Source organism: Malaya genurostris, chromosome 2 (genome assembly GCF_030247185.1).
Source record: "Malaya genurostris strain Urasoe2022 chromosome 2, Malgen_1.1, whole genome shotgun sequence".
NCBI lineage: Eukaryota > Metazoa > Arthropoda > Insecta > Diptera > Culicidae > Malaya > Malaya genurostris.
This window is the reverse complement of record NC_080571.1, coordinates 125,634,082-125,656,952: the sequence shown is the minus strand read 5'-3', so window position 1 is coordinate 125,656,952 and position 22,871 is coordinate 125,634,082. Positions and strand designations below refer to the sequence as shown.

The 22,871-nt window shown below is 36.7% G+C and overlaps 3 protein-coding genes across 4 annotated transcripts in view; 1 reads left to right on the top strand and 2 right to left on the bottom strand.

The window, feature by feature from the left end:
• Nucleotides 1-1,630, bottom strand: part of LOC131426907 (E3 ubiquitin-protein ligase COP1-like) — a 33,328-nt gene extending 31,698 nt beyond the window's left edge. The window contains exons 1-2 of one of the 2 annotated variants that reach the window (XM_058589670.1): nucleotides 1,489-1,630; nucleotides 1,175-1,290 (exon numbers count right to left, since the gene is read on the bottom strand). In XM_058589670.1, coding sequence (XP_058445653.1) covers nucleotides 1,175-1,290; nucleotides 1,489-1,572 — 200 coding nt within the window. In that variant the 5' untranslated portion in view covers nucleotides 1,573-1,630. The remainder of the gene's footprint in view (nucleotides 1-1,174; nucleotides 1,291-1,488) is intronic. The other variant, XM_058589669.1, reaches the window with a different exon arrangement.
• An 18,402-nt stretch (nucleotides 1,631-20,032) lies between these two features.
• Nucleotides 20,033-21,141, top strand: LOC131431773 (THO complex subunit 7 homolog). The gene is made up of 3 exons (XM_058597649.1): nucleotides 20,033-20,187; nucleotides 20,242-20,362; nucleotides 20,531-21,141. The coding sequence occupies exons 1-3, from the start codon at nucleotides 20,178-20,180 to the stop codon at nucleotides 21,075-21,077; spliced, it is 678 nt and encodes a 225-aa protein (XP_058453632.1). The 5' UTR covers nucleotides 20,033-20,177; the 3' UTR covers nucleotides 21,078-21,141.
• On the bottom strand, nucleotides 21,122-21,969 carry LOC131431771 (alpha-ketoglutarate-dependent dioxygenase alkB homolog 6). The gene is made up of 2 exons (XM_058597648.1): nucleotides 21,845-21,969; nucleotides 21,122-21,793 (listed from the first exon to the last, which is right to left on the bottom strand). Exons 1-2 carry the CDS (start codon nucleotides 21,872-21,874, stop codon nucleotides 21,134-21,136), a joined length of 690 nt encoding a protein of 229 aa, XP_058453631.1. The 5' UTR covers nucleotides 21,875-21,969; the 3' UTR covers nucleotides 21,122-21,133.
• Nucleotides 21,970-22,871: the final 902 nt, after the last annotated feature.

Sequence of the window (22,871 nt, the reverse complement as noted above, 5' to 3'; positions counted from 1 at the left end):
GAAAATTATTTGGAAGAGTACCATACATTTATATATAAAAATATGGTATATATGAGAAAGGCATCATTACACCACTGGATTAAAACAGTTTTTTAGATTTTATTGCTCGCAAAATTAGATTTTTCAATTATTATTATAACGATTGCAGAGGTTTTGAACTTATTTTGGTTTGAAACATTTAGGGAACTTGTTCCTATTGTTCCCACGTTGGCTATTGTTACCATGTTGGAAGTTGGAAATTATCACTTTACATACTAAATCGTTTCGTTTTATTTATATATCATTTATTTATAGACGACTTTAACCTAGTTGCGCTAACCGAGTGAAATCATTTTGTAAGTTTCATAATAATCGCTTTTGAATCTCTTTTGAAAATTTGTAAATCGAAATAGAATGTGACAGCATCTAAAAATATATTCTTTCACATAAGTCTGTAAAATTAAACTGAATTATTCATGAAAAATACAGTTATCCAATTAGGCCGATTAGTTCTGAAATTCTAATAACCAATGTAGTGAAAGAGACTTTCACCTACCACCAATCAACAAAACTAGGAAACAATCATGATTAACGGGTGGACACTTTTACTGATTTATTGCATGTTTCGTTTGAAACCAGCAATTTTTCACGAGAAAATAGTTCAAGAATTCACAATGGTATATTGCTGCTTACGCAGTGGCGTTTCTAGTGTGAGGCGAAGGAAGCACTCATCCCGGGCGCAACGTTTTTAAAGGGGTGACGAATCCTTGGGAGCTTCTTTTTTTCTCGTCCAAGCGATCTCGTCCTCTTCGAAGATGGAGTTCAGCCTTTATTTCTTGCTTACTATACAAACGATGACGGCGGACAATCTTATTTTACCCCGGGTACCAAATTTCTTCAGTACGCCAGTGACGTATGCCATTTTTATAATTTTTGTTCTACACTATTTGTCCGTAGACAAAACAATACCTAACATTTTTTAAAAAATCGAGAACAAATAATTTTTCGACTTATCGATTCTTGCTGATGTTTTACAATGAACTAGACGTAATAGAGTTTGCGTAAACATACTTCAGAGCAACATTAAGATCCCTTCAAAGCACGCCACATTCGAGAAAAATAAACGAGCTTATACCGAGTACCACTCCAAAAATAAATATTAACATCAATCGATAGTTGGAAACAGGTTACTTACATTTTTATCTGCTCCAACAACTTTCCGGCTGTTGATTCGTTGTATTTCTGGGCAAACTGAGTAAATTTTACATCTTCCTGATCTTCGGAAGAATAAACGCCGAGCACAAGACCTCGCTGCAATGATGGATGGTTTGCAGCGCCGGCAAGAAAACCACAAAGAAGACGAAAGATGACATAGCGGCGGCCACGAGATAAGTAGCACAAGTGAGAAAATTGGTAAGAATATTGCAGGATACACACAATTAATTCATATTTCACTTATATTTAAATTGAATTTATTAAATTATCCACAATCGATTATAATATACATACTTTGTCGGACATTGAAGAAAATAACCTTCGCGCTAGCACGGAATTTTTGTATCTAACCAGCAGATAAGATCGAACGATTGCCATTATACTACCATGACACAAATAACGAGACAGACGAAAAGCTTACCGTGTTCCCAGTTATTTTTAATGACTAATTAGTACACTCTTAGTAAAAACTACACTCTTGAAAAAAGTAATCGTAACTCTCATTCGAAATTTCATGTAAAATTATGTATGAAATTTCTATCAAAAGCGGCCCTTACACGAGCATTAAAAATGTCATTACTGAATTATTAATGAACGTGTAATGGTGCAGTAATGACGAGATTTCAAACAAATTTGAAATACATCATTACTTAGTTACATTAAAACTGACATTTTTAATGCTCGTGTAAGGGCCGCTAAAGGGTTGGATCACATATAATATATCTTATATATCTCGGGACATTTTTCAAAACGGCGTATAAGCAAGTGACAGTTTCTCTTTGTTTATTTTCTCTTCTATTAATTACCAAGCGATTTCCACGTTTATCACTCAACTCTTTGCATGAAATGATACCCGAAACTTTCGACTTTCAAACAGAATAGTGATATCAAAGAAAATCTTTCTAATCACATCACAATAATCGAAAGAGAGAGTGATCAAAGAGTAACTGTCACTTGCGTGTATCGCACTGAATTCAAACAGACTTTATAGCGGCCCTTACACGAGTCATTAAAAATGTCATTAGTAAAAAATAATATCATTTTAATGAACGTGTAATGGTGCAGTAGTGACGAGATTTCTAACAGCGGCCCTTACACGAGTCATTAAAAATGTCATTAGTAAAAAAAATATCATTTTAATGAACGTGTAGTGGTGCACTAATGACGAAATTTCTAACAAATTTGAATTACATCATTTAAATGACATCATTTAAAATGACATTTTTAATGCTCGTGTAAGGGCCGCTAACAAATTTGAAATACATCATTACTTATGCCCCGTTTACACTTCTGCTGGCTGCCAGCATGCTGGTGTCAGTGTACTGCCCTTTGAGGAAAAAAAAACGTTCAACGGTGGTCCTTCGTTGGTCTAATACTTTGGATCAGGGCAGTACACTGACACCAGCATGCTGGCAGCCAACAGAAGTGTAAACAGGGCATTAATCATCATTTAAAATGACATTTTTAATGCTCGTGTAAGGGCCGCTTATTAGCAGCCCTTACACGGAAATTATTGATGTCATTTTGAATGATTACTACACGCAGAGAAAAATATTGTAAAAGTAACTAAATTTTGGTTTCTTGCAACGATTTATTTTATTGAAATAGTTACAAAAGAAAATTTGGTTTAATATAGCAAATATTATTGCTTGAAACAACAAAACTAGGTATTAGATTTGTCTCAGTGAATTAGTTTATTTCAATAAATATTTTGTTAAAAACAACAAATATTTGACTTGTGCATACCTGTCAGTTTCTTAACAAACAATTCCATAGTAAATTTAACTTGCAAAATCAGTTCACAATGAACTAACTTTAGATGAAGGTAATCTTTATAGTGCTTTGAATTTATAAACTTGGCAGTTGAAATAAATGATGAGATATAAACTCAAAATGATTATTATTTTTACTTACGCTTTTTGTTTCTTTAAATCCGTCTTTTTTGTTGTTAAGAGTAAAATGATTTCTTTCAAAATAATTTGGAGGGTTATTTTTGATACATTTTTTGCCGATTTATTTTATTTTAGCAATTCTAAATACATACATTAATAAAATTACAATTGTTTCCAAACCACAATCATGGTGCGACGCCCTTGCAGATCGGTTAAAATAGAGATATCCTAATTTTTTTTTGGAAGAAAACGTGTTATGTAATATTATGAGGTTTTTAATATTATTGATTATCAATACATACGCTTGCATTGTTGAAATGCTTCACGGAAAAGCAGATGAAATTTCACTTTTTGAAACACATACATACTATTTTGTTTATTCACAGTTGAAAAATTGTCTCTGGTTTATAAGGAATATAACTGACACGGTTCATTTCAACAATAAATTGTGTTGTACACTCAAAATAATAATCATATTATAGTTACCTGAAAAGTTATGTGAATATTTTCCACCCTACTTTTCACGTAGGTTTTAATGGACTGGCATTTAAAAGCTGTTTAATGCATAATCCAGTAAAAGTTACGTGTTTCATAGGTAAAATGTTATGTACTGTTCATATCACATTTATCTATCAGTTCATATCAAATTTAGATGCCAGAAAATTACTATTTTATATATTGGTTGAAGTCAAAAGAGAGATTCCAGGTTTTGATATAAATCTATGAAATGAAAAATGCCATGAAATATAAAACATTTATTTCAGAAAATTGTCATATAATTCCAATGGCTTAAAAAGCAACTAAAAACGTCGTGGTATCTCAAATCGACAAGCCTCCAGAAATCGTTTATGTTGTCACTGCCATCCAACCGAAGCCGAAGTCGAGATCCAAGAACTCCCACAACTCTACCGATGCAGGTTGAAGTCTGTGTCTCTAGCTTCATACCGACGGCCTGTTTGAAGCAGTCGGCAGGAGCGGGTAAACTTCCGTACTCACGCAGGCACTCGGTCCAGTTGAACACATGGAAACTTTCATACTGGAATGGTCCGGTCGATGGAGTAAAAAATTGTAATTAAATAACTTTTCTCGCAAATATTTACACTACTTACACTTCGAGGGCCACTGCTCGCCATTTTCAAAATCGAGATTTTCACACTGGAAATTCATGTAGATTGTTTGACGTTTGGTCAATTCACGTAAACCTTATATGATGACTATATTCATTTTAGGGGATGTTCGTATAACATTCATTTTCGTCACGTAAAATATTCAATTTGACATTTGAAACCATTCTACGTGATTTTTCAAGTGAATCGAACGTGAATTTTTATTTGAGTGTATCATTATACAAATTAGATCATAGATGAAAGGAATCAATTTTTTTATTAACAGAAAGATAAATTAGAATTGAATCAACAACAATTTTGCCAATAAAATCAACGCAACTTTTGTTGATAAGCAAACAATTGGTAGTTTATTTCAACAATAAAATCGGTTGGAACAGCAATTTTTTTCGTTGGGTTAGACCAAAATGTTGATTCACATCAAACAGAGATCATTGTTGATGTTGGCGGGGAAAATTGGTTTGAAACAATCATATTCTAGATAGAAATTAACAAAAATCAAATTTAAAAATCTACTAACTGTTTCGTTCTTTCAAAGAAGCTCCATTTTTCTGCGTGTAAGTAATGACACACGACGTAAAATACACTGGTGGCGTGATAAGACAGTTTTGGTTGTGTTGGTAATTTTCTCACGAAATTAAGTAAGGCACGCCGGGATTCAAGCATGTAAACATAAACAAACGACCATTTCAGATCGGGATTTCACTTCTAAGTTACTCCAGTTGTCGCGCAGCCTGGCGAATCTTTGGCACTAATTGAAAATTTGGACATTTTTTCTTCAAGGGCTTGGCAAGGTAACGTCTAAATATAGAAAATTTTACACACATCCGATCTGTTCATTTCGTTGGAGGAAGGATTTGGCGGATCGCACTGTGGTATCTATTACAGTTATTATGGATAATGGAGTGATTGTGATGTGGGTGGCATTTCAAATGCAGGTGATGAAAACGATTGAAACATCCCGGAACAAAACACCGCATTTCACTGTCAATATTTTCGCAAACAGAACCAACTCTAAATATTTTCATAAAAGCAACTCCCGGAACGTCATTTTTTATGGTTTTTCTTCTTCACGAGACAGAGTTACCATATTCACAGATTTTTCTGTAAAACCACAGATTTTTTGCCTATTTTTCCACACAGATTCTGAACACAGAACACAGATTTCATCAAAATTTACAGATTTTTACAGATATTTATGAATGAATCATAAAAATGGCAGATTTTCAAAATGTTTTCACAGATTTTCACAGATTATGATCGAAAATATGCAACACAGATTTTTCAAGATGAAACACAGGTTTTGAAATTGTAACTCTGACTGGAGCCTGTATCGTAGAGTAGATCAGAGTAGAACATTCTCCACCGATAGATCTCAGTGTAATTCGAGCGAACAAATGGATCGATTCACTCGACCTCCATATGAACATCGGTAGTCTGGAATGATTTCATTTTGTCATCTTCGGTGTTTCAAGATGGATTGATGTCTCCTTGTGGTGTTGACCAAACGTCATTTTCGCTAAACACTTATTTAGTGAGAACGCCAAACCGATGACAATAAATTGTCAGAAAAAATAATAAGTCAAATAAAACCATACTTAAGGGTCTGAAGAGCTACAGGTAGATATTGTTTGATCGATTAGGAACTGTAAAACCAAGATGTATTCATTATCGGTTAACCGATCGATTAAGCGACAATCAACGAGTGGTCTTCATTGTTTATCAATTAAAATTATCGATAAGTACAACATTTTACTCATCCAATTCGGAATCATTTAGAGCATCACCAGCGTTTGAAATGCCAGCCACAGCACAATCACTTCATTATCCATGATAACTGTAATAGATTCCACAGTGCGATCCGCCAAATCCTTCCTCCAACGAAATGAACAGAATCAGATGTGTGTACAATTTGACGTTACTTTGCAAGCCGTTGAAGAAAAAAGGCCAGATTTTCAATTAGTGCCAAAGATTCGCCTACGCGCCAACCGGAGTAACTTAGAAGTGAAATGCCGATCTGAACTGGTCGTTTGTTAATGTTTACATGCTCGAATCCCAGCGCGTCATACTTAATTTCGTGAGAAAATTATAAACATAACCAAAAATGTCTTATCACGCCACCAGTGTATTTTACATCGTGCGTGTGAAAGCCGCTACCCGCTTGTACGCGGCGGATAGATTCCCCCCCAGACAGCTGGCTATGTCTGCCAGCCATTTTTTTTCGGAACTCTGCCAGAATTCCCGCAAAAGTCTGGCAACAATGCAACAACTGTTTCTGACAGAGAATTTCGCCTAGCTGTTATTAACGGTTCTGTTTCTGTCGGATTCTTTCCATACAAGATTGACAGAACCGTTTTGAATCGGTTCTACATTTTTAGCGTCTTGGTTTCATTTTTTCATTAAAAAGTAGATATGAAAGGCAATAAGCTATTGATCTTCATATATAATAATTATGGAAAATGTTATTACCAATAACATTGATTTCTCACTAAAAAACATACCCATATTTCAGTCTCATTTAAATCGTCTCAAGATTCGTTTTTTGCAGGTACATGCGGGATTGATGAAAATCAAATGAAGTCGAATAAAAATAAGAAAAAAGAAGGAGGAGGGAAATAAACAAGCACGTACGGCGAGATACTGACGAAATTTCGCCTGGACAATTTTGACAGCAGCCGGAATGCAGCCAACCTTCTGACGGTTGCTAGAATTTCTCACATGCGGGTTGCCGCGAAATTGAATTACCAGCAGCGACACCTGCCAATGAAAAATGGAACCAAGAAAAGGAGGAAATGTCTTGTACATTATTGTTTTTGTTTGCATAAAAAAGCAGCGTCAATATCTTCTAAACTGTATGAGATAGCGAGTTTACGTCTTCGGCAAGTTTATTGGATCTCAGTTTGTCTAAAACATTGTTTAAGACCCCAAAAACTTATCTTTTCAAATTAAAAAGTTAGACTTTTTTGTATCTTCATAGTGAGTTTTGGAACATGGTTTGTCACGTATAAAGAATCTCCATATTAAGCTAAGTAACTTTTGTGAACACATCAAACAACTCAGATCAACCGATATAGCATAATAAAAGAAAGTAAAATCATATTACGACCACTAGCAGCAGTAGTTCTGCTAGATACATTAATGAATGAGCCGTTGTTCGGACCTTGAGTCGGGTTTCCTTCGATAACTTTTTCCACAAATGTCGGGTTGTAATTCGGTCTTTGAAGGCTTCCTGCCTCGTTAAATTTTCTACCAACAACACATGCACTACGCTCGGGCGATTTGAGTAGTGAAAATCATAAGCAAATCTTATGATGGATCAAAAATCACCAAAATCACCATTTCATAAGAATAATATGAAAAATATACCTCTGCAATATACATTTCATCTATCACTATTATAGTTTTCATACGAACAACTTACGAAATCCACAGTATATAAGAGAAGTTATGTTTGTCATAGAAACTTCGCATAATGTTTCTAAAAATTTCGTATGAATTCCATAAGGCGTTATATTGGAATTCCAATTTTCTTGACTTCATAAGGCGGTCTTCTGTCTGAGTGTGGGCTTGGTCTTATGCGACGGGAAACGTGAACAGATTTTGCACAGACTGGTTTTTGGCTACATCACAGATTTAAAAAAATATTACTTGGCATCCTTGCTTGCATTCCAGGTGAGTAATCCCGAATAAAAAATATTGTTGAAAAACAATACGATTTGTGGTTACAAAACCTGCCACAATTTTGCTTTGACCATTTAAAATATTTTTAATGTATTGTTATACACTATTCAATCAACTGTGAAAATACTTTTTACAATAGAATGTATAGGTTGTTAAGTATCGTAACAATTCAAATCATGAAGTTTTCTCATACATGTTTTCTTGGAAAACAATAAAATGTATAGTTTGCATATTGTTTGAAACACCACGTGTACAATAAATTCAATTGTAGAATCGTAGGAACAATATATTGAATCATTGGAAATGAAAAAAATCTTGTCAAGATACAATAAAATGTATTGTAACTCATATATCTAATTGTGAATCAATTGTTTATGCTGTAAAATCAATGGTTTATATTTTTACGAGATGTCTATTAAACAGATTTTTCGGGTGTTTATACCGATTTTTGTACTCGATACAGAAATTGGCACAATGATGCTGCCTTGAAATGTAGAGGCGCTGTTCATTTTCGAGAAATCATTATTCCATCATCATCATATAAAAAAATATTGGCACGAAAAAACATAACCTTACACAATTTCACACATTTCTGAAGATTTTCGATGTTTAATTGTAGTTTACTCTAAAAGATGTAGTAGTAATCATTTCGAAATCGATTTTTTTCTACTCCGAGTTTGTTTTCATTGTTGATATCTAAAGGGTGATTTTTTAAGAGCTTGAGAACTTTTTTAAACAATAAAACGCATAAAATTTGCAAAATCTCATCGGTTCTTTATTTTAAACGTTAGATTGGTACATGACATTTACTTTTTGAAGATAATTTCATTTAAATGTTGACCGCGGCTGCGTCTTAGGTGGTCCATTCGGAAAATCCGCTTTTTTATCGACAAATTTTGTTCAGCGATGAGGCTCATTTCTGGTTGAATGGCTACGTAAATAAGCAAAATTGCCGCATTTGGAGTGAAGAGCAACCAGAAGCCGTTCAAGAACTGCCCATGCATCCCGAAAAATGCACTGTTTGGTGTGGTTTGTACGCTGGTGGAATCATTGGACCGTATTTTTTCAAAGATGCTGTTGGACGCAACGTTACAGTGAATGGCGATTGCTATCGTTCGATGCTAACAAACTTTTTGTTGCCAAAAATGGAAGAACTGAACTTGGTTGACATGTGGTTTCAACAAGATGGCGCTACATGCCACACAGCTCGCGATTCTATGGCCATTTTGAGGGAAAACTTCGGAGAACAATTCATCTCAAGAAATGGACCGGTAAGTTGGCCACCAAGATCATGCGATTTGACGCCTTTAGACTATTTTTTGTGGGGCTACGTCAAGTCTAAAGTCTACAGAAATAAGCCAGTAACTATTCCAGCTTTGGAAGACAACATTTCCGAAGAAATTCGGGCTATTCCGGCCGAAATGCTCGAAAAAGTTGCCCAAAATTGGACTTTCCGAATGGACCACCTAAGACGCAGCCGCGGTCAACATTTAAATGAAATTATCTTCAAAAAGTAAATGTCATGTACCAATCTAACGTTTAAAATAAAGAACCGATGAGATTTTGCAAATTTTATGCGTTTTATTGTTTAAAAAAGTTCTCAAGCTCTTAAAAAATCACCCTTTATTAGTACTTTTGAATAAACAAAAACACATCGCTGCAAATCACTACTGCCGATATGAAAATTTACGAAAGAATGCTCCTTGTCTTGGTTTCATTTTTCATTGGCAAGTGTCGCTACTGGTGATTCAGCTTTGGGACAATGTGCTAATAGCACAGACTAACAGACAGGACACTCAAATTAGATTCTTCAATTATTTTAACGATCATTTCGAATATTCCTTTATTTGGGACAGTACTCACATGTGTCATGATGGCGCCACGTTACCCTATCAAAAACATTCTGTCTGTCATCTAGACTGTGTTTATTTTTTTCATTTACCAACAGAGTTGCCATTCATACAGAATTACCTGTAATGTATTGATTTGTATACCTCCATGAGAATTTCATGCAGAATACAGATTTAATACATATTGCCAAAACTATATACATAAATGTGCCTACTTCTCATCCTCCAACGCAATTCAAAATCGAACCCGTTTTGTTACAATATTTACTTGCTTCTGGTCTGCCGCCACTCAATTTCGGGTGAAAACTACCAACACAATAAAAAATAGATCTATATGAACAACGTTGAGTCAAATAAATAATTACCTTCCAACATCGCGAAGAAGTTAAATATATTATCAACGTAATCCAATAATTTATTCATTTCGATTCATTTTCGAATATTTTGATGAAATCAGGCATCACTGCAAGCAGCTGATCGTTGTTGACAAACGAGGGGAAACCAACTAGTAAAAAAACTTTTACATAACACAAGGGATGTACAGATAGTAAATATTTCGCGCAGTACAATATAGGTGGAACTAGTGCATCACGAAAAATTATTTTTATAAGAATTTACTCATACTGTCATGTCTGTTAGTCTGTGCTAAAAGTCCAATCCACGTGCGAATGTGTTGGTGTGGCTATTCTCAGCAGTTGAAAGGTTAATGCTAGTGTGAGTATGTCGAAATAACCCAGTGAATTTTGTCGAGCCGCATCGTGCCAATTATTGGAGAAATATATGCAATAAAAAACACTGCAATGCCAAGAGAACAGTTGAGAAAGAAATAAAATCGTTCATGAAACTCTATATCAGGTAATGGAACTGACGTCTACTTGGTTCATTAGTTCATAGCTTACGAAATTCTATATGCATTTTTCGCAGTGTATGATTACGAGTCAAAAATGTTTTACCTCAGTGTAAAATTGAACCCACAACAAACTTTGACTTCGGCTCGCACACATTCTAATTTCGTATATGAATAGATCTGCGCACTCTGCATCGGTGTGAGTAACTGAGACGTCAAATTGCTCAATACAGATATGTTCTCTTAAAATACAGATAATTGAATTTTCATACAGATAAATACCGATTTTCAGTTTTTCTGTTTGGTTCCATAGGGTTGAACCAGGTGGAGAGACCAATTTTTTGCTTGCAAAACCAGTCCTTACTAAATATATTTTTCGAGATAGATATTGTATACAGATTGATTATTCCAGTCCGGTGGCAACAATAAGGCGCTCTAGCCAGTGCTATCGTAGCCAACATCTCGGGCGTTTGGGGCTTTCAAAGCTAGCAAGTCAGTGAGTGCGAAGTAAACAAAATGAAGAAAATTACAACACAATCGATTGTGAGATTCAGTATTACAATTTGAAACCGCACATAACGATATCACAATAAAAATAAAATTTGTTTCAACAAATCTCACAGATATTTTGCATCAACAAACTTTTATTTATGTTTACATATTTCTTCGTTGTTTTCGTCTTTACGGAAGAGATGATGGTTACCTAGGACAGGACCTGACAATTGTTAATCCAATCATCTACCGATCGTAATATCAATCACCAGCGGCTCAAAACCATCGAAGACAATCAATGTTTCGTATGACCTCACACGAAATATTGATTGGAATAGCTATGCGACCTCGATATCTGAGAAACTTGGAAGAACTCAACAACTTCCTCCGGAGGAAGAGTACACGTTTTTGGCTGGCTTGATTCTCGACACCGCGACTCAAGCTCAGACGAAACGTGTACCCGGCGCGAAAACTAACATCCGTCCTCCCAACCCGTGGTGGGACAAAGAGTGCACAAATTTAAACGCGGAGAGAGCCTCCGCGTATAAAATATTCAGAAAAAATGGAACACCTGATAATTACCGGAATTACGCGGCGTTAGACGTTAAAACTAAGAACTTGATTAGAGCCAAGAAACGCGGTTACTGGCGTCGGTTTATAGACGGCTTAACGAAAGAAACATCTATGAGTACTCTTTGGAACACAGCCCGACGAATGCGCAATCATAACACCACGAATGAAAGCGAGGAATATTCCAACCGCTGGATATTCGATTTCGCTAAAAAAGTATGCCCAGACTCTGTTCCGGAACAGAAGATCACCCGCGCCGCGACACCAAATACAAACGAAACACCGTTTTCGATGGTAGAGCTCTCACTTGCACTCTTGTCATGTAACAATAAAGCCCCGGGATTAGACAGAATAAAATTCAACTTGTTGAAAAATCTGCCTGACCCCGCCAAAAGGCGCTTGTTGAGTTTATTCAATAAGTTCCTTGAGGACAACATTGTTCCACATGACTGGAGACAAGTGAAAGTGATCGCCATTCAAAAACCAGGAAAATCAGCCTCCGATCACAATTCGTATCGGCCGATTGCTATGCTTTCCTGTATCCGGAAATTGTTCGAAAAAATGATTCTCTTCCGTCTAGACAATTGGGTCGAAACTAATGGCTTACTTTCAGATACACAATTTGGTTTCCGCAGAGGTAAAGGAACGAACGATTGTCTTGCGTTGCTCTCAACAGAAATTCAAATGGCATTCAAGGGTGGCAAAAACTCGCTCATAAGATTCGATTTTTTCTATTAATCAGCTCACCTCATGATTTACGATGCAATCCGTAAAATGATGGTAAAGATGAAACTCATCGCTGATCTAAGCAAACACACTCACCTATACAGAGCACCGCTGACATCAAATTATGATGGTATTGATGGTTCTCAGTTTTGATTTCATAGCATTTAACTCTCATTCCTAGTTTTAAAAAGTGAGTACTGAGTTTGGCATCACCGTACCGAGCTACACCGGTGAGTGTATGCCTAAACCACAGAGCTGCCAACACGACCCAGCTTTGCGGTTTTGTTTTTGCTGGTACTCAAAGCGAGCACGTACGAAAACAAAAGTCGAATCGTAGCGTGATGTTCCGTAGCGATTGAATTTCATGTCTCGAGCTAAACACAACTGGCTACTAAAATCGAATGCGTTTTCCAGCATACGAAAACATGTCTTGAGAATTGGATTGAAATGGCATCGATTCGAACGTTGGCCGCCCATGACAACTCTGTTGGATGGGGAATACAAGCGAGACAGTGTCACAAGAATCTGATTCAATGTGTTGATGTACAAACACATCAAATCACAACTCACAAATCGTCGCTCAGTGGGTTCTAATATTTGATGTGCACTCAGCGCTCATCTGCTGATTGCTTGACACTACGATGTTGAGACGATGTTTTCTCTACACAAATGGTTACCCAGTTACTCAACTCGCTCAGCGATGCTTCTGAAACCGATTTGCAGGTGAGCTGAACTCGGTGATGATGAAGTACGGAGTTGATTATTGCCAGCCCTGATGGCATTTGCTCGTAAAGAACAAATGGCGTCAGTTTTCCTAGACATTAAGGGGGCTTTTGACTCAGTTTCTATAAATATCCTATCTGAGAAGCTGCATCAGCATGGTCTTTCGCCAGTTTTGAACAACTTTTTACATAATCTATTGTCTGAGAAACACATGTATTTCGCGCATGGTGATTTGTCGACAATACGATTCAGTTACATGGGTCTTCCTCAGGGCTCATGCTTAAGCCCCCTTCTATACAATTTTTACGTAAACGACATCGATAAATGTATCAACACATCTTGCACGCTAAGACAACTTGCCGATGACAGCGTTGTGTCTATTATAGGACCCAAAGTTGGCGATCTGCAAGGGCCGTTACAAGATACTCTTGCCAACTTATCCACATGGGCTCTTCAAATGGGTATCGAGTTCTCTACGGAGAAAACTGAGTTGGTTGTATTTTCAAGGAAGCGAGAACCAGCACAACTACAGCTTAAACTAGGGGGTGAAAACATAGCTCAGGTCTTCACATTTAAATATCTCGGGGTCTGGTTCGACTCCAAAGGCACATGGGGATGTCACATTAGGTATATGAAACGAAAATGCCAACAAAGAATCAACTTTCTTCGTACAATAACCGGATCGTGGTGGGGTGCCCATCCAGGAGACCTGATCAGGCTGTACCAAACAACGATATTGTCCGTGATGGAATACGGATGCTTTTGCTTCCGATCCGCGGCGAACACTCATTTCATCAAGCTGGAAAGAATTCAGTATCGTTGTTTGCGTATTGCCTTGGGTTGCATGCAATCGACTCATACGATGAGCCTCGAAGTGCTGGCGGGTGTTCTCCCATTGAAAAACCGGTTCTGGGATCTCTCATATCGTTTGCTCATTCGATGCGACATTTTGAATCCTCTGGTGATTGAAAATTTCGAAAGGTTAGTTGAGCTTAATTCTCAAACCCGTTTTATGACCTTGTATTTTGATTACATGGCTCAGAATATTAATCCTTCTTCGTTTGTTTCCAACCGTGCTCATTTCTTGGATACTTCTGATTCTACTGTGTTTTTCGACACATCCATGAGAGAAGAAATTCGTGGAATTCCGGCTCACGTGCGCCCTCAAGTAGCCCCAAATATTTTTTATAATAAATTTAGAACAGTCAACTGTGAAAAGGTGTTTTTCACTGACGGATCAAACATTAACAAGTCCACAGGCTTCGGCATCTTCAATCAAAACATCACCGCTTCTTACAAACTCAGTGATCCGGCTTCAGTTTACGTCGCAGAATTAGCTGCTATTCAGTACACCCTCGAGATCATTGAAACCTTGCCCAAAGACCATTACTTCATTGTCACGGACAGTCTAAGCTCAATAGAAGCTCTCCGGGCAATGAAGCCAGGAAAGTATCCCCCATATTTCCTGGGGAAAATACGGGAACATTTGAGTACTTTATCTGAACGGTCTTATTTAATATCGTTAGTCTGGGTCCCTTCGCATTGTTCCATTCCGGGCAATGAAAAGGCAGACTCATTGGCTAAAGTGGGCGCATTAGAAGGTGATATTTATGAAAGACCAATCTGCTTTAATGAATTTCTCAGTATCTCTCGTCAGAAAACTCTCGAAAGTTGGCAAACTTCATGGAGCAATGACGAACTGGGACGATGGCTACACTCCATTATCCCTAAGGTATCGACGAAACCTTGGTTCAAGGGGATGAACGTGAGTCGTGATTTCATTCGCGTTATGTCACGGCTCATGTCAAATCACTATACATTCAACGCACATCTCCGGCGTATCGGGATCGTGGAGAACGGGCTCTGCACCTGTGGCGACGGTTATCAGGACATCGAGCATGTCGTGTGGTCGTGCGTAGAGTATCGCGACGCCAGGTCGAAGCTACTGGAATCCCTCAGGGCCCGAGGTAGACCGCCTGAGGTTCCGGTTCGGGATGTGTTGGCGAGTCGGGATAGTTCATATATGCTTCTCATATACCAGTTTCTCAAACACATTAATATACAAGTGTAATCTGTTACATCTGGCTTAGAAAGTTCCTCCTATTTATCGACGTTGTTTCAACTGTGGCTAAGAATTATTTCTCAACTGCAGGTTCGACACTAACTTCCGCCGATTATCCCGATTCCTCATCTGTCCACCATCTTCATCGGAACTAACAAGATCTTTTTGCTGTCACTAACCTTCGCTTCCCCCCTCCCCGTCTCTTCACCATCTCGATGTCAACTAATTAGATCTCTGTCGTTTTAGTCATTTCATTCCCATATCCCCTTTTTACTCCGTTTTCCGCAATATTTACTTCGCTATATTTTTTTTTCATTTTCTTCTGTAACAACACCATCATCGCCCACGGAAACTTATCAACAGCATGCGGGCCACCCGCCGGGTATTCGTAACCTGGGGGTGTTTCCCGCGGACCCACACGGACCGAAGAAAGCGGCCAACATGAATATTCAACAACGCCATATGGAAGACTCTCATGAAATATTCAATTCACCGGCCGATCACCACATGAAGGCTGGATCTGCCAAAGTCAACCACTGCGACCCAAATATGACACTACTTAATGATACAACCCTAGTTTTAAGTTAGTCGTAAATTTTAAATTAGTAAAAGCCCTTGGCATCTTAGAGCTTAAGCAGTGTGCCTTAAACATTATATTCTTGAATAAAAAAAAAAATTGTTAATCCACTTTTAGGACCAATTTCGGACCAGCTCGTGATTGGTTGAAATTGACATAAGCAAGTACAAGTTGTTGGAATCAAGATTACTGCAGGGTGGTAGAAAAAGTGTTGTCAGTTTCGTCGGTAACAATGTAGCTTGATATTGGATATTTTATTTTTTGGGTCATCTTTTCAAAATTATTAATTTCAATAGGATTTAAGTTCAATTTGGTTTTAAATCCTGTCAATGCGGAAAGTATACAAGTAAATTTAACAATCACTGGATGATACAAGGAGAAAGCCTGAAATCACGAAGTGTGATATGGACGAGAATATTGATTATGTTGGTTGAGAATAGCACCGAATCTTTGGATACTTCTGTATGTTATTATTTTTCTCAAATAAAATATGTTGAATACTTTAGTTAATAAAGCTGCAAAAATTAACTACCCAAAATTGAGTGCTTTAGAAAAATTTTATTAAGCTGTTTCAACTAAACGTTTTCTTCAAAACAAACATCTGATCAAAATGAATCCAGAGCTATATTTTTGACCGATATAACATTTGTCTAATGTCGTTTCGCTCGATTCGTGCACTTTTCGTGCAGTCGGGCAATCAAAACAGATGCACTGTGTTTCATTGATTTGCACCGCACGAAAAAATTGCCCTTTCGGGGCAATTCGCGGGCAACTATTTTGCACCCGTTTTCTTTTCCGAGCAGCAAGCGTGCAAACCAAACTTTACAAAACCGTTTCATTGATCAACTGTCAGAGCAAACCACTGGCACCGAGCGAGTGGAATCAATGAAAAACGACATAAGTGTTTTCAAATGATAAATAATTGCATGTTATAAGGGGAGAAACTTTTCAGAATGAATAATTATCTCTACTGGCAACAGTGATCGCGAGGCATTTATTATTTACAGCAGGGAGCAACCGGAATAAGAAGAGCAATATTTTTCTGGAAAAAGAAGTCAGTTGTCTGGTCCTGTCCTAGATGGTTACCTAAGACAAGACCTGACAACTGGCTTCTTATTCTTCCTTTTGGATCACCCTTCTCGTCATTTTGGACCTGTGGGATAAATACCAACGTATCGGCTACAGTGTAGCCATATTTACATTTTTTTTATAATTTTATGCTAAGAAAAAAAAATTATTTCGACCGTCCCACGACAAAAGGGCCTAACTGCAGATGACAGTTTCTCTTTGTTTACTTTTTCTTTCACGATTTACCGAACTAATTTTATATTTGACGCTTTACTCTTCGCAAAACTTTCAAGGTAAAACTACAATCTTTCGATTTATGTTGAAAACTTTAGAGAATTTGCAATAATGGCTCCGTAATAATCAAAAGAGAAAATAAACAAAGATAGGCTCTCATTTACAGTTAGGCCCTTTTGTCGTGGGACTATCGATTTGATTTAAATTTTTAGACTCGGTTTTTGATTTGCAATATGTTTTAATGAATGCATTTTTTATTAAATATTAACACTTAAAAACAATTAATTGAGCTTTGATGGCAAAACACGAAATATCTCATGTTGAACGCAAAATCGAATCCATTGTTGACGTATTAACGGATCTTTTGGAAACCAGAAAAAGTTAAGTTTAGATAGAAATGCTTAGTGCGACCACAGTGTGGAACACAACAGTTCATTCTTCTCGTAAAACTAAACACACCCACTTGTACTCGGCGGGCAGATTTCTCCCCAGACGGTTGGCTATGTCTGCCAGCCATTTTTGCCGGAATTCTGCCAGAATTTACACTAATTTAACAATTCTGTATAAAATGTTCATTACGACCTAAGTAACAAAAGTAAACAAACCGAGATGTTTATTGCATTTTGTTAGGAATGTCCAAATACACGCACTACCCGAAAACCGTTTCTCGATTCACTATAGATTTACTAAAAAATCTGTCAACACATTTGACGTATGTCGAAATCATTGAAAAATAATCATTAATGCTACTTTCGTCAATTGGCAATGTTTTGACCAATGTACCAAAGCATAAACAAAAGTGTATGCGCGGACTTACGACAAAATAATTTTTCACGAAAAAGCAGATCTAGTGTGATATTATGTGATATTATGAAGATGAGACTTGCTGTAGAGTTGGAGATATTTATTGGGATCGAGTTGCTATTAAGCTTGTTGAAAAATACGCTGATTAATTTGAAAAGAAACTGTTTTGTTTCCAATCGTAGAAACCGTTATGAGTCCTTCGTCAAACAAAAGCGAAAATTATCAAAACACACTAAAAACGAGTCGACTGTAATTTGTTCCACTTGATATGCAAAGCTAGCTCTTGTTTTCGAACAAAACTGGCTTTCACACAAGTGCGAGTAACAAAACGACGAATGAACACTGTGACTTTCGCAAAACGACGTAACTAACAGAAGCAAAACGACTTATGTGTCAAGTCAACCAGGATAAAATGACCTATGCTACTGTCCAATGTACATGCTCAAATTACAAAACAACTTAAGTGTCGTTTTTGCCTAAAAGTTATCTTTGTAGTTGAAAATTGTGAATTAGTCACTATGATACGTTGCACGCATACAAATTGGACGATTTAGTAAAGAGATGAAGTTGTTTAAATTACTCATTTTTAAATAGGATTTAAAATTGTGCGATTATTTTTCAACATCGCTTTTCTCGGTTCAGCTGAAATGGCACATACGTCGTTTTGAACATTTTATGCAGAAATATTAACAATTTAAATCTACACTTTGTCATTTTTTCGAGTATAGTTCTAAAGATATTCAGCACTTCCACAAAAAAAAATAAGAAGAAGAAATAATGTTGGTAATAATGGAAAATCCGGAATTCCATCATTACTCGTGTCATTACTGAACTCGTAGACCTTACACGATCATTAAAAGTGCCATTACTTTTTAGTAATGACACTTTTAATGATCGTGTAAGGGCCGCTAATGTGTGTGTAGCAACATCAAAATCAGCGAATCAGAATCTGGTCCATTTTGGAACAAAAGCAGCCCCCCAGTTGTCAGGTCTTGTCTTATACCATGTTCACATTAGCGCGGATATCACTTGATATACCGAGATGATATGCATATCATGTCGAAGTGTTCACATATGATCGAAATGATATCGTTTGACAATCAAGTTGTCATATTAAATGTTCTCATTAGAAATAAGATCAATAGTATTACCTTTCTCTATTAAAATTAAATCAATAGTTGAATTCTTGCATTTTATGGTCTCCGAACGCCAGTATTCGTTGAAAAAATCGAAATTATAATGATTGTTTATTGTCACTCTCGAAGTGACGTTTCTAAAAGAATGCGTTCAATGCCATTTTCCGTGTTGCTAGTTGCGATTTTTGACAACTCGACATGATATCGTACATGATATCCCGGATATCATGCCAAAATGATAATACGCATTGACATCAAATTGTATGGGATATCAAGTGATATCGCGCATGATATCATCGGATATCAAGTATATCCGTATATCACTTGATATCAGCGCTAATGTGAACATACTATTAGATGGTTACAAGAAACTGGCCGCTGGCGGCCCAGCAGAGATTTTTCCGCCAAATATTAGAGTGCCTATAACCAGAGTGACGACATCTCATCCGAAATTTTGGCAACAATTCAAAACATTCCATTGAGCAATTTGACGTCTCAGTTACTCACACCGATGCAGAGTGCGCAGATCTATTCATATACGAAATTGGAATGTGTGCGAGCCGAAGTCAAAGTTTGTTGTGGGTTCAATTTTACACTGAGGAAAAACATTTTTGACTCATAATCATACACTGCGAAAAATGCATATAGAATTTCGTAAGCTATGGACTAATGAACCAAGTAGAAGACAGTACCATTACGTGGTATAGAGTTTCATGAACGATTTTATGTCTTTCTCAACTGTTCTCTTGGCATTGCAGTGTTTTTTATTGCATATATGTCTTCAATAATTGGCACGATGCGGCTCGACAAAATTCACTGGGTTATTTCGACATACTCACACTAGCATTAACCTTTCAACTGCTGAGAATAGCCACACCAACACAATCGCACGTGGATTGGACTATTAGCTTTACATTGAATTGACAGGTCGTTTGCTCGTTTGGAACTGGGAGCTGTCATTCCAAACGAACAGCTGTCGCCACTCTAATTATAGTCACTCTACCAAATACAAAGTTTAGAATAAAAAGTTGGCAACTCTGGAGTAATGCCAAAACATGATTTCAATTTAGTTTTTTCCTCGGGCCAATTGCAAACACATACAACAATAACAACAACAATTTAGTTTTAGTTGATGTGAATTTAATCTATCTGCTTCAATTATAGTACAGTTTAAATAATTTTAACTAGACAACGACCATGTCGGATGGTAAGTATGGATCTAGCATGCGTTATTGAATACTTCACAACTTGAATTTTTCAGAGGAAGTCATTCGTCGTCGTCTACAAATAGATGGGGATGGTACCGGCGATGATCGCCGTTTGAACGATTTGTTGAAAACATTTGTTAAATGGTGCAACTCTATGGACAACACGGAAAATAGGTAGGAAACCAAGGCCGTTTTCGAGATCTCGTTTCGAACACTTCGGAACCAAATGTAGGAATGATAACAACCAGCAAAAAAAACGTTTCATAACCAATCAGAACGATTACCCGGGAACGGCCATTATTATTTTGTTTATTTTATTACAATCAATTTTTACATTTCTAGTCAGGCTATTCATGATCGCTTGTTAGCTCAACTTGCGCAGTGTGAATTTGCGATGAAGAAGTCAGATTTTTGCGCTAAAATGATGCAACAAGAATTAAAAAACTATGCCACAATTTCCGATACAATAGAAACAGGCATTGAGACGGCAAAAACGCAAATTGTTCAAAGCAAACAGAATCTGGTGTTGGCTAAGAAGATTCGCAAGAATAGAATGGAGTATGATGTTTTAGCAAAAATAATAAATCAGCAACCAGATAGAAAGAACACAATTAAAGAACTAGACATGCTTAAGCATGAATTGGACCAACTACAGGAAAGGAAAGGATCTTTAGAGCGGAAGTTGGACACAAAAAAGAAAGATTTTACTGTCTTAATGAGATCAATTGTGGAATTACAAAACAAATTGGAGTCGGTTGGAGGAGATTCTCAGAATGTCACAGACGACAGAATGTCATGCGATGAAGAAGCAGTTATTTTGTCTGTTGATGATGCGGCAAGTCCAGATAACGATGAAGTTATTCTTTCTTCTCCGGAAAAAATGAGTTGAATTTCTACAGATGAAGATATTCGATCTGGTAATTTTACAATAAATGAATGGCAGTGTTAAAAAAGTTTTATTTTCATTTTTGATGTTTTTGGGACGTGCCGAATTGTCAGTGAGATACGCTTGTTTCGGACTTGTTTATTTCCTGTTTGTAGAACAGATCCCTTACTATTCAAAGTAGAAAAATTTGCCAAATTTTCATCGATGATGTCTTCGGCGAGTTCCGCAATAGAGTGCAGATATTGATGATACATCTCATCCTTCAGAATCAGTAAGCTCCTAGGCTCTACCCACAACTTGAAAAGTTTTGGTTGTTTTTCAGAATCACAAGAGTTATCCCGATTTAGTGGCTCTTGAAATTCGATGACAGTGTGAGACCCACAAGAAATAGTCGTTATAATAGGATAAAACAGTGGTCCGTCAAGATGTGGCATGATTCCTTGTCCAGGAAGGTACTCATTAATGAGCACATGATTTGCCTTTCGTTCATTCTCAAAGACACAATCGAGTTGATTAATTTTATCAACATATTTTTGTAACCATGGTGGAATTTCTTCGGCTATCATTCCCTTGGGATGAGGAACACCTCCGTAATTGATAAGTCTTCGATGAGACAGTTGAGTCCAGCGAGGTTTGGGAGTTTTACCAACCGTGGAAAGAATATATGATTCTTCCTCAACTGTTATAAAATTGGGGACATAGTAAACGCTTGGAGGACACTAAAAAAAATCAATTTAAAATGTTGTTGCAATAATAATTATTTTACAGACCTGTGAGACTTGAAAATTTTGCAAATTCATTAAATATTATAATCAAGGGATATAAGCGGTCATTAATTCAACATATGCTAGCTACCAGTGATGCCAGGGGAAAATTCGATTTTTTGTAGATGAGTTTTAATAAGTCGGCACACGCGAAATGCTGTAACAAAAGTGATTGCTTCGTAGACAAGAGAAAAACAACAATTAGAAGCATAAAAACTCAAAAAAAAATCAAATGCGTATAAAAACCGCATACTAAAAATTTTTCGTAAACAATCAAAAACTAAAAAAAAATTACCGACAAATCTCGAAATCTGGCCTCTCTTATGTCACGATGATGTATAAATGGTTATCACATTTTTCCTTATGTGCGTTATATGGTTTAGAGTGCCTAAAACCTAAAGTTTTTGCAGCAATTTTGATGACGCTGAAAAAATTGCACAAATGTCGCTTACTTTCATAACAGCCAATTGAAGAATCCAACCAACTCTTTTGCGATCGCTGCGCTGCCCGAGTGGCGAGCTTTGAACTAAGCGATGGTGATAATTTTCATATTTTGCTTGAAGATTCGAACGAAATGCACGGTTTTTATTTTTTTTCTTATGAATCGAATACTAACATACAAAAACGTGTGAAAATTTTGTAAAAAAATCGATCAATAATGATTTAGTAGCTTTCCGTGGTATGTTTGATTGATATTTATGAAGAAATCGTAACATGAAATACCAAATTCGAAGAAGTGAGGTTGGGTATTGTTTTCATATCTGGGATATTCTTTGTTTTTTGGGTTGGATTTTGAGATTAATTGATAAATTATTATCAAAAGTTTTATGACTAGCCTATTTATTCATGTTTTATCATCTAAATCAAATCTGTATGTGAATTGAAAATTTCAAATTTTTCCGAGATTGTCAAGAGTATAGGACAATTTGTAATCATATGTTTGATGACAACACGTGAATAATCGTTTTTGTTACCCATATTTGTAAGGTTTTGCCATCAGCATTCTTTCAACCTCAAGTAAATTGAAAAATTC

Excerpts from the sequence above, each read along its gene's own strand:
- LOC131431773 (XM_058597649.1), top strand. Across the intron at positions 20,363-20,530 it reads ATGGACAACACGGAAAATAG|TCAGGCTATTCATGATCGCT; the intron begins GTAGGAAACCAA and ends TTACATTTCTAG.
- LOC131431771 (XM_058597648.1), bottom strand. The coding sequence starts at position 21,874 with ATGAATTTGCAAAATTTTCAAGTCTCACAG. Across the intron at positions 21,794-21,844 it reads AAAATTTTCAAGTCTCACAG|TGTCCTCCAAGCGTTTACTA; the intron begins GTCTGTAAAATA and ends GATTTTTTTTAG.